General features: G+C 47.2%; 1 protein-coding gene across 3 annotated transcripts in view; it reads left to right on the plus strand.

Annotated features, from left to right (window-relative positions):
• The window catches only part of snx7 (sorting nexin 7), a 29,796-nt gene extending 14,347 nt beyond the window's left edge, over positions 1–15,449 (plus strand). Inside the window, exons 2-9 of one of the 3 annotated variants that reach the window (XM_080305859.1) lie at positions 1,856–2,044; positions 3,746–3,856; positions 4,341–4,499; positions 4,596–4,794; positions 6,048–6,247; positions 6,869–6,955; positions 9,996–10,151; positions 13,972–15,449. In XM_080305859.1, coding sequence (XP_080161985.1) covers positions 1,856–2,044; positions 3,746–3,856; positions 4,341–4,499; positions 4,596–4,794; positions 6,048–6,247; positions 6,869–6,955; positions 9,996–10,151; positions 13,972–14,046 — 1,176 coding nt within the window. In that variant the 3' untranslated portion in view covers positions 14,047–15,449. The remainder of the gene's footprint in view (positions 1–1,855; positions 2,045–3,745; positions 3,857–4,340; positions 4,500–4,595; positions 4,795–6,047; positions 6,248–6,868; positions 6,956–9,995; positions 10,152–13,971) is intronic. The other 2 variants (XM_026179698.2, XM_080305860.1) reach the window with 2 other exon arrangements.
• Positions 15,450–16,596: the final 1,147 nt, after the last annotated feature.

Consider the following 16,596-nt stretch of genomic DNA (forward strand, 5'->3'; position numbering starts at 1 on the left):
GAGTGGGGGACAGAAAAGCTTCTTACAGAAGACGTTACAGGTCTGTGAGAGCCAGAGATTTTCCTTGTTTGAGGTGACCAAATACTTATTTTCCACCCTGATTTACGAATAAATTCTTTACAAATCCTACCATGTGGATTCATGGATTTTTTTTTTCACATTCTGTCTCTCACAGTTGAAGTGTACCTCTGGTGCAAATTACTGACCTCTGTCATCATTTTAAGTGGGGGAACTTGCACAATCGGTGGCTGACTAAATACTTTTTTGCCCCACTGTATGTCAATAGAATATGGGTAAAACGCGCATGTGCAGTGCCTTTGTTTTCATACGCACATGGCGGAAAAAGCATGGCGGCGACGGAGAATGAGAAGGGCGAAAGGGGATCGTTGAATGAAACAGATGAAACAGATGAACCAGAACTGGTTTGTAAAAATGCTGCAACTTCAGTGGTGTGGAACTGGTTTAGCTTTCGTCCGTCAGATACACAACAAAGCACCTTTGATTTGTCTGAAAGTCGACAGAGCTCCTTATAATCCCGTGTGCCTTATGTGTGAACTCTGGTTGTGTTTACTGACCTCGAAATTTTATGTGCACGGCGCTCGGAAATCTGTCAAATGTTTCAGTAAGACTTTGCTAAGCTACGACGCCGCACCGCTTGATGGATTGTCGGAACATTACGGCTATTGTAGGCGGAGCCTCGCGGAGTGATACGTACTGTGCTTCAACATAATGTTACCGTATTGTGTGTGTTTAACCTCTTTTTCAGTTTTGTGGATATTATACATGGTTATGCTGAGTAGAGCAGGGCGATATGACCAAAAATATTTATCACGATATACATTTGAAAATTTGCGATAACGATATAACTGATGATATAATTGACACGAGACAAAATACTTTACAACTCCACAACTTTATTAGTGCAAAAAAACCCAACATCAATGTATTTTCACTTAAACAAGCAGCTGTTTTTATGTGCATTAAAGTTATATAAAAATGTAACAGTGCAAATTCTTTGCTGACAGTTTAACCAAAAGGCATTTCCAGTGGAAACTGGCCGACACATCCTCAGCACAACCATGTATAATATCCACACAACTTATCATACATATCCTCATTAAGAAATGAATATAGCCACCACAGTGGCCATCAGAACCATGAAAAAAATATTGCTGTAAACAGTTTATTTTGCGACACCACGAAAGAAATGATAGCGTAAAATGAAACAATAGACGTTTTCATATCGTCATCAGATATATATCGTTATATTGAACAGCCCTACCAGCATGTGCAGCGACGATGAGGCAGAACCAGGTCGCTCTGCAGCATGGACATGGTTTGGTTCTGAAAAGTCTGACACGGACCAGAAAACTGTGCTGTTGTACAAATGATGGCACAAACCGACCCCACCTCAGACTCGAACACAAACCTCTTCTACCACCTACGCAAGAATCACGTGAAAGAGAAAGTAAACCTTAGACTCAAAGGTTGGAGCAGGCTTTTCCCCGCAACACGCCGTGTAATAAATACTCACAAAGAAACAACTAAAAATACAAAGTTTCCAGACTCGACTCCAGGTACACGACGCCCAGCTGAAAACACGGCACACAGGTCGAGTTTCCTGAGATTCACTGATTTCTACAAACATTCATTAAGGCTTTCATCGAGCAAAGCCTTGCGTCTATAACAACATTCAACATAAACATGTTCACCAGTTAAAAACTTCAGATGCTTTGGTGAAGAGAAAATCTCTCCTGAATTCATTTACTGACAGGAGTGCACACACAGCTGACACTGATGTGTTGTTGACATATAAAGTGAGTGAGGCTGTGTTTGCACTTTCTCTGTGCTCCAGAATACTTCCCTGCCAGATGGAAGCCCCTTGCCCAACTCTCCCAGCTCCATGGTCAACCAGTACAGACTGGAGGACGATGATGAGGGCAAAGAGGATGCCAACACTAAGGACATCTTCGTCACCGTCGACCACCCAGAGAGCCAAGTGACGGCGATCGAGACGTTCATCTTGTACAGAGTGGTGACCAGGGTGAGGTGGTGGTCCTACATCAGCGTGGTCACATTGTGTCTCACACACAGTACTGCTGTTTGGATGCTTCCTGCCGTTAAAAGCATTTAGTCTCTGTAGCGTGAACAGTTTGTAAAGGCAGACTGCACAGGTGCTGCATTTTATCTATGTGAGGAAGTGGGACTGAAAACAGTTGAAGAGTTGGCATAGTGTGGCCCACACCGTTAAAGGGGTGGCCCACACAGTTATAGGGTTGGCCCACACAGTTAAAGGTGTGGCCCACACAGTTAAAGGGGTGGCCCACACCGTTAAAGGGGTGGCCCACACAGTTATAGGGTTGGCCCACACAGTTAAAGGTGTGGCCCACACAGTTAAAGGGGTGGCCCACACAGTTATAGGGGTGGCCCACACAGTTATAGGGGTGGGGTGTTTTCAAAGTGTTGACCACAGAAAGATCCTTACTGTGACAGTACTGTCCACCTCTGTGGTTTTTATGATGCAGTTTGATGTCTGATTGCACTGTGAAATGAAAGCATGGCATGAATAAGCAATTGGAGTTCAAAAAGAAATCATGGAATCAGTTTATATTCTAAGCTTTTGACTCATCAAAGTCACACCTTTGCAGATATAACAGCTGAACACAGCCGTGGCTTCTTTCTACGACAGAAATCAAATCTTCTCCCATTTCTGTGCAGAAGTTCCCATAAATGTGGACCTTGTAGGCTGCTGTGCTTTCACTCTTATGTCCAGTTCATCCCAAAGCAGCTCGATTCAATTCAATTCAATTCAATTTTATTTATATAGCGCCAAATCACAACATAAGTCGCCTCAAGGCGCTTCATAGGTACAGAGAAAAACCCAACAATCATATGACCCCCTATGAGCAGCACTTTGGCAACAGTGGGAAGGAAAAACTCCCTTTTAACAGGAAGAAACCTCCGGCAGAACCAGGCTCAGGGAGGGGCGGGGCCATCTGCTGCAACCGGTTGGGGTGAGAGAAGGAAGACAGGATAAAGACATGCTGTGGAAGAGAGACAGAGGTTAATAACAGATATGATTCAATGCAGAGAGGTCTGTTAATACATAGTGAGCGAGAAAGGTGACTGGAAAGGAAAAACTCAATGCATCATGGGAATCCCCTCGATGGGGTTTAAGTCTGCAGACTGTGCTGGACCTCCATGTTTTCAAGCTCACCATCTTGTTCTTCTTTCCTGAGGTGGTTCTGGCACAGCTTGGATTTATGTTTTGGGTCTTTATCCTGCTGTAGGATGAACGTCTGACCAACTAGGTCCATACCAGAGGGTCCTGCATGGTGCTGCAGAACGCTGTGGTTTTGGTTCAGGGAGCCTCTCACTCTGTACAAGTCACCGACCCAGCAAACAGCCCCAGACCATCACACTTCCTCCTCCAGGAATTAGTAGCAGAAGCTTTCAAGGCTCGATCAGCCTCCATTGCTGCAGAACACATTTAAACCCAAGTTGTGTTCCCTGAAAAAGGCCAATTTGTATAATTCTGAAATGTACATTATTTTTCAGTTTTGGGTGACCTTTGTTTAACTTCTGTCAGTTCACCACTTATGTTTGAACCATTTCAAGTAATTCGTTGGACTTGAACAACTTGAATTGCAGTAAAGAATTGGCATGTTCAAAAAGCTTTGAGCAGTAAATGTCTGTATATGTGTGTGTTAACAGATACTGTCTGTACTCATGTCTCTCTCTACAGACCACTCGGAGTGACTTTGACTCCAGTGAGTACGAGGTACGGCGACGCTACCAGGATTTTGTGTGGCTCCGTAGCAAACTAGAAGAAAAGCACCCCACACTAATCGTCCACGTACGTATCAGCTCACCAGGTCACTGCTCTACACAGCTGCAGGCTGCTGCACACTACTGCAAGGCATGTGCATGCGTCAGTTCATTCATTCACAGTCACAGGCTGCAGGACCATTTCTTTGCTTTCTGTGCTGTTGGAACATGAAAGATTGTTGAGGTCTGAAGTTCAAGCAAAGCCACCGTCCTCATTTCCAGCTCTGTATGTGTATGTTGGTTAGCTTACTGCTCTGCCAGGACAGAGCTACTCTTAGGTGTGTTTGTCATAGAGAGGATATCTCTCATGTGGTCGCCTCAGGCGTGTAGCCCCACCCACCTGCTGCTCATGCAAAGCTGCTCTGCTAGAATTGACCAATGAAAATAGACTGCTACGAGGAGTCTAATGCATCTCGCCCTCTTCTGCACTTTTCTGGACAAAATGGGGCGACGTGGAACAGCTCCCGGTCTGATATCGCCGTCTCTCATGCTTCTCTCGTTTCTGTCTCCAGCCCCTCCCAGAGAAGTTTGTTATGAAAGGCATGGTGGAGCGCTTCAACGATGACTTCATTGAGACGAGGAGGAGAGCCCTGCACCGCTTCCTCAACAAGATATCCGAGCATCCCATCCTGTCCTACAGCCAGCACTTCCAAGTCTTCCTCACTGCACAGGTGTGTGTCTGATGCACGGATGCACACACCACACACACACACACTTCTGGTTTTAGAATGAATTGAATTGTGACTCGTGGTATTTTGACCCTCCAGGATCTGGCACCTCACAGGAAACAGGGACCGGGCTTCTTGAGCAGGATGGGGGAGACGGTGAGAGCAGTGGCCAACTCAGTCCGAGGCCTCAGAAGCCGGCCTGAGGAGTTCGCTGTGATGCAGGAGTACGTGGACGACTTCAGTAACAAGATGTGCTGCATGGACAAAGTCAGCCAGAGGATCATCAAGGAACAAAGAGGTATCCGCTGCAGGCTCTCCTCCCAGAAGGACATGGCTCTTATTCCTCCATATCAGAGGAGTCAGACTCAGATGCTTCCTGGCACCCTCTGTACATCTCATATAGTGTACACAGTTTAAGCTGCTTTAGCCTGCATACAGCTGCAAGCTGCTTTACAACCCAGCACAGCTCCTCCCCTCATGTTGACCCAATGAGTGATGTCTCTGTGGTCACTGATGGAGAGATGGCTGAGCCATGACTGCACATGACAACACGAGTCTTCTTTGGAGGAGAGTTCCTCTTACTGAGGGTACATTATCTCTGTAAACAACATATTCATGTGCACATATTGTTCCACACCTTGTTCCTCTGTTACAGTGTCACCAGTATCCACGGTATCACTGATCAGCTGTGTAGGTGAATTGTGGGTAATACGTGTTTTCGGTCCAAGTGAAAAACTCAATTTCTCATGCTCTGTTCAGACACTTTGTACTTGTTCGAACCGGTTTACTCACTTTAATACAGATTTTACTTGCTGTCAAATCGTGTTTTGTTTTTTGTATTTTAATTTATTAGAAACTATTTTAATCTACTGTTTTGTTGATGTCATTTTCTCTTTGTAAGGTGACCTTGGGTTTTAAAAAGGCGCCCTCAAATAAAATGTACTGTTAGTAGTAGTAGTATGGCATCAAGCCAATTAAACTGGCGTAGTGATCTGGTCCCATCTGCAGGGCTCCTCTGTGGCAGGACGAGCAGTGCCAGAGCTACAAATGACCTCCTGCAGGCCACCGTTGTCAGTGCCTCTAACCACACAATGAGAAACTAACTTCATGAGGGTTTTCCTCATGATTCTGCTCCAGTGTGTCTGCCAGATATCCTTGGGCAGCACGCTAACCCAAGTTACTGTCTGAGTGTAAGCGTGTGCGTTAGAGGGAAAAAGTGCTTATATGAACAGATGTCAGTGGGTTAGTGAGGTAAGTTATACTACAGGCGTCTGTGGGCATCCAAACCACCGAGCAGCATTTTGCCGCATCGTTTTCTCGCTTTGATCTTCAGGCTGTCAGAGTTGGACTCAGCCCTCTTTTCCATTTGGCACCCTCCTCTCCTAACACGTTACCCGCTCCGTGTCAGTACAGACAGCAGCCGCTCACGTGATGTGTTCACAGTGTCTCACCCTTTACTTCTTTGCAACGCTTCCTGTGACCTGCTTCTGTGTAGCTAACAGCACCTCCTGGTCTGAAAACGAGTCTTTGTGTTTTCCCCTGTGCTTCCAGAGTATGTGGACGACTTGAAGCAGTACAGCCCCACCTACGCCCGGTGGGGGGAGTTGGAGGAGGAGCTGACGGAGCCGTTGAAGGGCGTGGCCAGCTGTGTGGTGCAGTGCAGCAAGGAAGCAGAAGAGCACATCCAGCATCTGTCTGAGGTCCTGGTCCCTGCCCTGCACGAGTATGTCCTCTGCGCTGAAACGCTCAAGGTGAGGCATGAGCACGCTTCACCTGTGATGGTGCTCTGCAGGTGGGGCTTGATGCAGAGCAGCAGTAAGACAAGGTGTGATGTCAAAGTTGAACACCGAACACTCGAAGCGCTGTGCGCTCATTCAGGGGCTCGGGGGAACCACGGGGTTCCCTGTCTGGGACCAGTGATCCAGACTTCGGGGGACAGGCATTGAACCGACAACCTGTCCGACCTCCTGAGCAGCAGCTTCTCCTCATTGTGTTTCTCTTTAAAAGTGCAGTGTTAGTGGGCCTTAGCATGTAGCATGGAGGCGACACTCCTGCCACTAACAGCAGAGCAGACACAGCACCGTGTGTGGAGCAGATGCTGGCTGTGACTCAGCCACTCCACAGGTAACATCTGAGAATCACTGTGGAAGTGGAGCATGCAGCAGTGTGACCTTTAACCTAACAACTTAACCTTGTTCATCCAGCTCTGGGAAAGCAGGTGTGTGACAGAGAATATGGAGACAAGAACAAAGTGCTGCTCTGTGATGCCATGTGTGTATTTGCAAATGTCACATTCTTTGTGTCACCTGAGTGTGTGAGTGAAAACGTCACAGCGTGTGCGCTGACAGCAGGTCTCTGGTGGTTTGTGGCAGGCTGTGATGAGACGGAGAGACAACATCCAGGCAGAGTTTGAAGCCAAGAACGAGGCTCTGCTGACCAGGAAAGCGGAGCAGGAAGCAGTAAGTTTAATTTGATCCACACATGCTGATAAAAAAGCACGCACACACTTTCCTCCTCCCCTGCACCTGTCAGAGCCAGCCGTGCGTTTGCGGTCATCTCTGAGATTAGCTGTAATAAAGTGAGGTGTGCAGTGGGCCTCTCTCGCAGGGCCGCCCTCACCTCATATTGGGAAGGAGGAGAGGGCTCCCTGGGAGGATTATCTAAATATCCCTGCTTGGCTGGAAGTCTGTGCCGAGCTCAGAGTGAGTAAAAGCTGCTGATATTACTTCCTGCCGCGCACTGACAGCTGATCGTGGCAGGAGCAAACTTCCTTCTCAGATGACGCTTCGCTTCGTAATGTCAGGACGCAAAGACCCGAGAAGAAAGGCATCTTTGTCTGTGTGTGAGACCTGCAGGTGTCTGTCCCCCTCATCAGGCCGACATGCAGCCCCATCTGTTAGATGTTAATTAAGAAGCTGTGCTTCCCCCACCGTTGTACTCGTGCTTTGTGTGAGCTCTGATTTAATCCAGCCCTCCAGGTTCTGCTGTGTATCAGCCCGCTAATGCCCATGACAGACCTGCACTAATGAGAAGTGAATGTCAGAGGAAGACATCAATCAATCAGTCAATCTTTATTTATAAAGCACTTTTCATACAGAAAAAATGTAGCACAAAGTGCTTTACATAGTTAAAAGCAGCCCACCCCACCCTCCAACTCAGTCCCCACACTCTCAATACACATATATCCCCCCACCCACACACACATACACACACGCGCACACTTAAAGAGTAAAAATTGGGTAAAAATTCAGCTTCAAGGTGCTGTGGCGGCGTTACTGGGAGGGAAACGGGTCTCGCTGCTCTGTGGGCGTGGACCCGGCAGGTCTCTGCGGCTGCTGTCAGTCGTGCTTGTGTTGCTCTCTGCTCTGTCTCGCTCACAGCATAGTGTAACAAACGCTGCCTCTGTCTCTGCTGGGGTCTACTGGTGTAATGGGCGATGAAGGTGAGGAAGACGGAGAGCAGGACAGATTGCTCGTAAAGTTGGCACCGCCCACAAATTCAGACAATCAAGTCATATGTGCAGAATGTGTCCATGTAATTCCAAACAGCCAGTGTTGTGTAGCAGTGTTACCTCCAAGTACACACTTTAAAGTGCACATCGTCTCTCAGTGCGGCCCACAGTTCTCAGCACCTGCTCAGCATGTCTACGACCATGCCACCTGGTTGTAGACATGCACAACCACATAAGCATCCACACAAACATGCTGTGTGAGTGTGTGTACACACACACACTCACACAGTGCATCGTAGTGGACATACTGGCGTTGTGCGTTGGAGAGAAAGGTTTGATCAGATCATTGAGATCAGGTCTAATCACGCTGTTCAACTTCCCAACATTTGCTGTTCTCAACAGGAAGCACAAAACAGTCTGTGCATGCTGGGAAAGTGTTGTTCGTGGCAATCAAAGAGGACGTCAGAAGGAGTCCAGCACTGATCTTCACATCTGTCAGCACATCTGGTCCTGACAGCTGCTGACCCACTGGCTGTGCTTCCTCCATGTGGCTGCTTTACATTTGACCTAAAGCCTGCGTCATTATGACCAAATTTCATCAGTTAGTTAGCTGACAGCCAAATGCTGTGAACGACTGGGCAGCAGCTGCGATACAGCCGAGCTCACTGCATCACTTAATGCAGTTATGAATGTGCTTATTGAAGGAGACTCTTTAAACACTGTGGTTGTTTTAAACTGCGGCTCATCCTGCTGTGGGGTTGTTGGGCTTTCACTATACGTTGTTATTGCTCTTACATTCATTAACCCACTTCCACTGATGGCCTCAGTGGAAGTGGAACTCCAGAGCTGCAGGTTGTGATGAGCTCAGACTGGTCCACATGTGATCTAACAGCCTGCTCCTTCACCTCCCTTCAGTCACACAGGATGCTGCAGGAGCTGGCTCTTCGTCACCAAGGAAACCAGAACCTCCTGTGCACCCACTAATAATTTGCTCAACCAGCACCAGCAAAAGCAGTGAGGTCAAAACAGAGGCTTGAGCATCCAGCTATCATAAGCAGGCCCTTACCTCTCACATCCTTTAGGTCTTTTATTTTGAAAGTGAATGCTGTTATGCTCTTGATTTGTCTACTGTGAACCCAAAACCACTAACAGCTTTGGAGCGTTGCTGTTTGAACCCATCATACAGCTGCAGCGCTGAGAAGGGATCTGATTGGTTAGTGGAATCTGTAGTCACATGTGACTGAGCTGCTGGACACAGCATGCAGTCTGTGTGTGAGTCTGTGTCAGCTGACTACGCTGACCAATAAGACGAGAGGCTCCTCAGACATTAAACTTCCTTCTAGAACGTCACCTTTGATGGGAAGAAATGCTCGACTTTATGAGTCACGTATTCCACAGGCTGTGTGTGTGTGTGTGTGTGTGTGTGTGTGTGTGTGTGTGTGTGTGTGTGTGTGTGTGTGTGTGTGTGTGTGTGTACGTGTGTGTACGTATTGTGGCCAGGAGGGGGCACTGTTATCTAAGTGAAGCGCACACACTGACCTCTGGCTTTCATGTGCTTCACCGAGAGGTGAGTGTTTGTGGCAGGAAAACTCCCAGCATGCACTCTGCTCCCACAGTAACGCACCTAAATATAATTTCACAGTGACATGAAGTTGTGCTGTAACTGCTTCATCTTCTACACTGGTGTGCGTGTGTGTGCGTGCGTGCGTGTGTGTGTGTGCGTGTGTGCGTGTGTGTGTGTGCGTGCGTGTGTGTGTGCGTGTGTGTGTGCGTGTGTGTGTGTGTGTGTGTGTGTGTGTGTGTGTGTGTGTGTGTGTGTGTGTAAACGCTTTGCCAGGTGAAAATAGGTGTGGAATAAACAGCTTCACACAATTGCATACAAGCACACACGTACACAGGTACAAGTACATGTACCTGCATAGGTAAGTGTAGTAGGTGCTGTTGTGTTAGCACAGAGGCGTGCTGTGGGAGGAGCACAGGGATACATCGGGCGTCGTGCTTCCATAATGAACAGTAATATGTCAATAAGCATAATGTGTGTTTGGCAGCAGCTTCAGGAGGAGGTGGATGTCCTGGCAGATCGGATGGAGCAGGCCAACAACAGCCTGAAGGGAGACTGGGTCCGCTGGCAGCACAGCATGAAGACTGACCTCAGATCAGCCTTCATCTCTGCTGCAGAGAAGAACGTGGAGTACTACGAGAAGGTGAGCTCACGCGAGAAGCTTAGACGCAGCACCTGACTTTGGTTTGTATCGAAGAGCGTTGTGTGTTCAGGTGAGTGTGAGAGCAGCCTGAGCTGCTGCTGTTGCAGTGTGTGCTCAGCAGCTGAGGCTCAGAGTCCATTTGTACCTACATGACTCTGACTGTACTGATGACAGACTTCCATTCATTTTCACATCTGGAGTCATTAAAATGTGTGTGGTGTTTGCCCAAGAGTGCATGCTGACTGAGTGCATGCTTGTTTAAACTGAGTGAAGAGCACGGAGATATTATTGCAGATGGCTGAAGCAGAGACGCTGGTGGAGCAGAAAGCTCTTACAGCACTCACTCAGTTGGTTGTAGCCCTGCAGCCTCCACCCAGACACGCCCCCAGCTCCTCTGTGCTCCAGCAGAGGGCAGCAGCTCTGCCTGCAGTCCCCTCTGTGCTTACGTCAGCTCTTTGACTTCATGGTGCCACATCCTGCAGGTAGAACGCTGACTCCACCTCTTTCATAGCTTTGGAGATGAAACTTCTCCCACTCATCAATGTAACACGTCTTCTGTGGATTCTTCTCGGCTCCAGTGAGCAGTGGAACAAAGGCTGGACTGGTCTTACTGCTGTAGAGCGCCGTGTGTGCTGCTGAGCGGACCGTACTGGTCCTGGATCAGATACCGGGCTGGATTCTCCCACATTGTTTAGTGTTAGATTAGACACATAAGACCTGGACCTGACCTGGCTTTATGATTATTACACCTTACAAGAAAGTAGACCCGAGTACTGGGAGGCCCAGTATAGAGAGCTGACGTGTGTGAGAGCCTGGACAAAAGTCCTTTTTCAGAATCCAGTGGAACCAGCAAGTCTGGATCAGGTCTCTGTTTAAAAAGTCCTGATGTCTGATCCTATCATAGACAATGCAGCTGATAGGTGAAAGGAGCTGTAACTGCCTCCTGTCATCTACTCTAAGCTAGGAGTGAAACAGGCGCGTCTCTGTGTGGGTGTAATCCAAGAGGGAAGGAGCCAAGTTATGGGAAGTTGTTTTGCACTCAGAAACAGTGAGCAGAGAAAAAGTGCGTCCACAGTCTTGGACAGTGTTTGCCTCTTTGGCTCACACGTCTCATTGGCCTTGTTTTCTATATTTATTCCACATCAGAGGCCTCTTCAGCAGAAGTGCTACATCACTGCAAGCACAAGCTCCGCTGTGTAATAGCTGAGGCACGGTTTGGTTCGGTGTGAGAGCCGTTTGTGTTGTCTTGAACCGCAGCATGGGGAGGTGTTGAGAAAGTAATGACAGCTACTCTTTACAGGGCGGGAGAATAGCCCGAGTGAGGGCATCAGTGGACACGCACTAATCAGAGTGGCAGTGGGATAAGTGGGCAGGCCTGAGCTTCCTGAGCTGGGATCGTTTCACTGGCTCATTCGTGACTTTGTGAAACTCTGCACAGCGACGTTTAAAGAGCTTGGTGTTTGCACACCGTGTGCTCTGGGGTGCACATCTGAGCAGAGGCTGCGTGCACATATTGTTATTCAGGTGCATATGTGGGCCAGTGTGGCCATGGGGGCTGTGAATGATTTATTGGTCTGGAGCCCAGAGAGGCTATAAGAGTCTAATAAGAAACCTCCACCTGGGAGGATTTGATGGCAGCTAAGAGCGATGCAGGCAGGACTCAGAAATAGATGGAAGTAAAGGAGTGAGGATGGAGAGATCAAGGAAAGAAGGGGTGGTGTTGCTACATCAGGTCAAAAACAGTCGATGTGATCCTTTAAAGCTGGGCTCACACTGTGCGATTTTGAGCCGCTTTTTGAGTCGTGCGACCGTTTTGGCGATCGGCCCGATTTTGGCCTTCATCGTGCGTCGTGTAGTATACGCGGCGTAACGAGAAGCGATTAACACCTCACGACCAGCTCCCGATCATCAATCGCTTGGTCGTGGTTTGAAATCCTCACGACCGTCGTGAGGGTGTCACCGCAGCTTCTCACACTGCGCACGCCCAAACACAAATATCAGCGAAAAGGACGGCGCAGCACGGCTGTGCAGCGTGTGATCTGGACACAAGCGATGGAGGCACAACTTGTAGAACTTTGGAAAGCTCATCCGAGCCTTTTCGATGTGGCCTCGAAAAATTATCACGACCACAACAACCGTGAAAATAGTTGGATTTACATGCTGCTCAATCACAGCTGCCTGATCAATGTTTTTCATTAGCAATTTAGCAAAGTTGATGGTGGTGGTGTGTGTGTGTGTGTGAAAGACAGAGCGATTTCTGTTATAACCTTCATGTTATGGACGCACAGTGTGAGCACTCGGGTCGCATCAGAGCATCGGGCCGTATAGTGTGCGACCTGCATCGTGACCTAACAACGTGCAGTTCGAGCAGAAGCTGAATACGTGACTGAAAAAACTGCCCAGTGTCTGCCCAGCTTAATGCATCGAGTCCACTCAGTCATATGCAGGACAGGCAAGAGAATATCAAACAGAACAAGTTCACTCACGATCTGTTCATCAGAGTCAGAAGAAGTTACGTAGTCACACTAAGAATGTGACTAACTAGTTAAAGTTATTGTCTTATTACTGATACGCTGACTGTCATGGTGATACACAGTTATGAGCTCTGCCTTCATTGTGGATGGCAGAGCCCATTTCTATGGTTACCTCATAGCAACAGTGTGCTGGAGAAGTGCTGCTGTAAATAGAAATATCATGTCTGAGCCTGTGGTACTGCTGCAGCGTCTCGTCTTCCTGATGCTGCTGTCACTCTGTATCGCTATGTTTGGCACGACGGTCGTCTTCCTCTACTTGTCCGCTACCCTTTGACCCGTTTTGACTTCGGGATGTCCAGACGTACTCTGCACAGATCGCCATAAAAAATGTATATACATAAATATAATATTTAAAAAAAAATAACACCCTGAATCCATGGTTTCTGTGGGAGTACAAATTGAGCAAGTGCAAGCGATTAGTTGGGTGAAGTGTGCGCAGTGAAGGAGGGGATGACCATGTGACCTGATGAACAAACGCATGGAGATATTGAGATGACAGTTTGGTTTCTAAGTTAATACAGCTTTGGCGTTAACGTCATTTTAACGAGTGTAACGCTGCAGCACTGAAATAGTCATCTCCTAATGTTTTCTTTTTACCGACCAGCTCCTCTTTGATAGCTGCCGTGATGCGCACACACACACACACACACACACACGAAATGATGAGGGCGTTCATCACACTGTTGGGTGTGACGGGGCTGCCAAGAACCAACAACACAGGTTTACTTTGGTTTCACAAACATGATGCAGGAGCAGGTCATGGATGACGAGCTTGAGTATTTCTTCTCTCTCTTGACTGTGTTTAAAGATGGGACACACTCTGGGGTCAAATTGAAACAAAGGCAGGTGTGACTTGAGGTCAGAGGTCAAATGCGATATCTTAAATCCGTGTTCAGTATGTTGAAGGACATAACTAAAGATTATCTCGGTGATTACTCGATGATCAGTCCCTCTGTCCATCTCTGCCTCCTGTGGTGCGCTGGGCTTACAAAAACACATTTATGTGGTTTTACAATATGACATGTAAACAATAAAAATCCACGTCGACCAATTTTTATAGTTAATGTCAAAGTGACAGTGAATATGTCAGTCATAGTTTCTACGTTCACGCTTTTTGTCAGTTTTCCACCAACAATGATGAAGCTGACTTTGAAGGCCTCGTGGATGGAAGGACCGTGAGTACGAGCTGCCGCTCCCTGTGCGCTGAAGACAAAGTTTCGTTCTCCACCCAGCGTTCACGTGGCTGCTGCTCGTAGTAATATTAACATTGTCCGTCTTTATTTCAGTGTCTGGCGGTGTGGGAGTCGTTCCTGGTGTCACAGAGAGCAGAGGCCGGCGGAGGCCAGGAAGACGTTGCTTAAAATGTGGAGTTCAAAGGTCGACGCCGCCCCCGCCCCCAACCCCCACATGACACACACCGCTCTCTCCAGCAAAACCTTCAGATGTACGAATGTACCACTGCCCACTGCTTTCTGTCTCTGCTCCTCTGACAGCAAACTGCTGAATCCCAGTCTGACCATTCCAACATTACTAAAACCAGCACTGTAATCCACACACACACACACACCAACCGTGTGATTGGCACAGGTTCTCTGTGTCGTTGTTGTGCTGCATGTTCCCTACAGTGGCGGCCACAGCTAGCAGCTGGCTCCTGTGTCAGGTGACAAGGATGCCCTCAGGTGTCCTTGGGTAACTCGTGGATTTGGCAGCAGGAGGCGTTTTCACACAAAGCAGGGACGATCAGGTAGAGCCTCAGAACATCCTGCTCAGTGATTTTGCCACAACAACAAAGTTGAAGTTTAATTTGTAATAAATGGTACATTGATACTGATTTCTACTTTAATATTTAAAGTTTATAATGAAATTCTGATGTTTATTAGTCTTTAGTGATGCAGTAGTTTTAGTAAGTTCTGAATTGTATAGAAGTGATGGTAGACAACAACAGACACACGGCTCATGATGGTGATGATGAGCCTGTGGCAGTCGTATTTGCTACATCAGCCCGACGTTGTTGTGCAGATTCACCAAAGAGTCGTGTTTCCTCACAGCTGCTGCTGTCTGCACGTGTGCAGCAGCGTGTTTAAGCCAGACGGGCATCTCGTACTGAAGCGACCAAAGGATCTGTGAGCTGAAACGTAATCAGTCAGTAATTGAAAAGCAAAGCCGTTTTCAGGCTCCGTCTTTACTCACCTGCTTCTGTCCTGTTACTATCAATCATTAAGATGAGGAAATGATGGGTTTGCAGGAAACATCCATACATAGCACTACAGTTTTACAGCCCTGTGTTAAAATAATAATAATGATAAAGCGTCAGTCTTTTGGAGATTATAAATGTGATGGTCTGAGTCATGTGTCCATGCTAATGGTAACAATAGTGAACCAGAGACATAAAAGCACAGCTGCGATGAACTCGTCTACTTTTATCAAGACGAGCTACTGAAAGTTGAAAATCTGAGTCCTCATTGCCAACTTCGACTGCAGGTCGGGAGACAGCTCTCTGCCAAAGTTATGCACCAAACAAATGTCTCACATTTCATTAACAAACCTCACGTGTGATGCAAGTTGAATCAGATGCATGTGAGCTGCAGACAACACTGCTGGAGATGTCTGGAAGCTTTAGTCAAGTTTACTCATCTGCCCCATTCCAGCTGTTCCACCCACCGTTTCATACTGTGGACCTTCTGCTCACTGCTTTTATCATTGTGAAAAATAATATGTAATAACACGATTTGAGATACTGACAATAAAGACTGATGTGACGCTACAGAGTTTGTCTTCTTTTTGGAGTGTAGAGCAGCAGCAGGAGTTCTGTTGGGTCATCAGTCGGTGGACCGTCCATTGACAGCATGGTCCCTGCATCATCTGGGCGTGCTCCTAAGTAGTTTTGTTCTCAGCAAATTAAAATGCATATCAATAAAGATTTTCAGCGTGAATATTCAGTTCATCGCGATCCGGTGTGTGATTTCAGTTTAGACATGCTGCCCGTATCACTGAGGGAAGACGTGCAGGTTCAGTTCCCTGCATGCTCTCATCTCACATTGCTGGAGTTGCAGCATATTGAAGATTAAACCAGTCAGCAAAGTTTGTTTCATTGTGAGCAGGCCACAAGCTGAGGTGATGCCTACTTCTGTGTCATCAGGCTGGAGCAGCATCGCACATGAATGACTTTCCTGTGTTTAAATGGAAACATGTAACACTGAGAGTGCTGATGATGTACAGATAAAGTCAAAGATTGATGTCTTCCTGCTCCTGACTTGTGAAGTTTTTTAAATATAGTATAGATCTCTGTCACCCTTCCTCTGACGATGTCATGATGAATTAGCAGGGCCCTCTTCCTCTCCGTAGCAAAGTCATTGCCCCCGATCGCAAGCAAGTAGTTATCGAACAACTTTTTCCATGCAGCAAATGGAATTTTCGGTTCGCCCGGACAATCCAGGAACACAGCCGGGGGTTGCAAAGAGAGCAGAGCCATAACTTAATCACCACTACTCTCGTCGCCACTTGTTGTGTGGTGTTAGTTCAGCAGGCATTACACACACACGCAGGTAGGAACAGAGGATCACCGGAGATAACTCCTTTCTTTCTTTTTTCTTCTTCCAAAATACCACCACGACAACAACATACTCACTAGCGCCCTCTAGCGCATCTGGTAAATGCATCTACAGAACAAATGCAATAGTATGTGGACACAACAAGTGCTGAGTATGTTTCAGTTTCAGTTCCAAAATATCCTCGTTAAAATCAGATTTTTTTTTTTTTTTTGCCTGTCCCGTTTGGCTCTTTTGCCATCAGAATTATTGTCTAAAGCAGGGGTGTCAAACTCAAATACACAGTGGGCCAAACTTCAAAACTGGAACAAAGTCGCGGGCTAACGTTAATATTTATTGAAAAAAAACTTCCTCCAGATTTAA

The sequence above is a fragment of the Astatotilapia calliptera genome, chromosome 9, assembly GCF_964374335.1.
Source record: "Astatotilapia calliptera chromosome 9, fAstCal68.1, whole genome shotgun sequence".
Lineage (NCBI taxonomy): Eukaryota > Metazoa > Chordata > Actinopteri > Cichliformes > Cichlidae > Astatotilapia > Astatotilapia calliptera.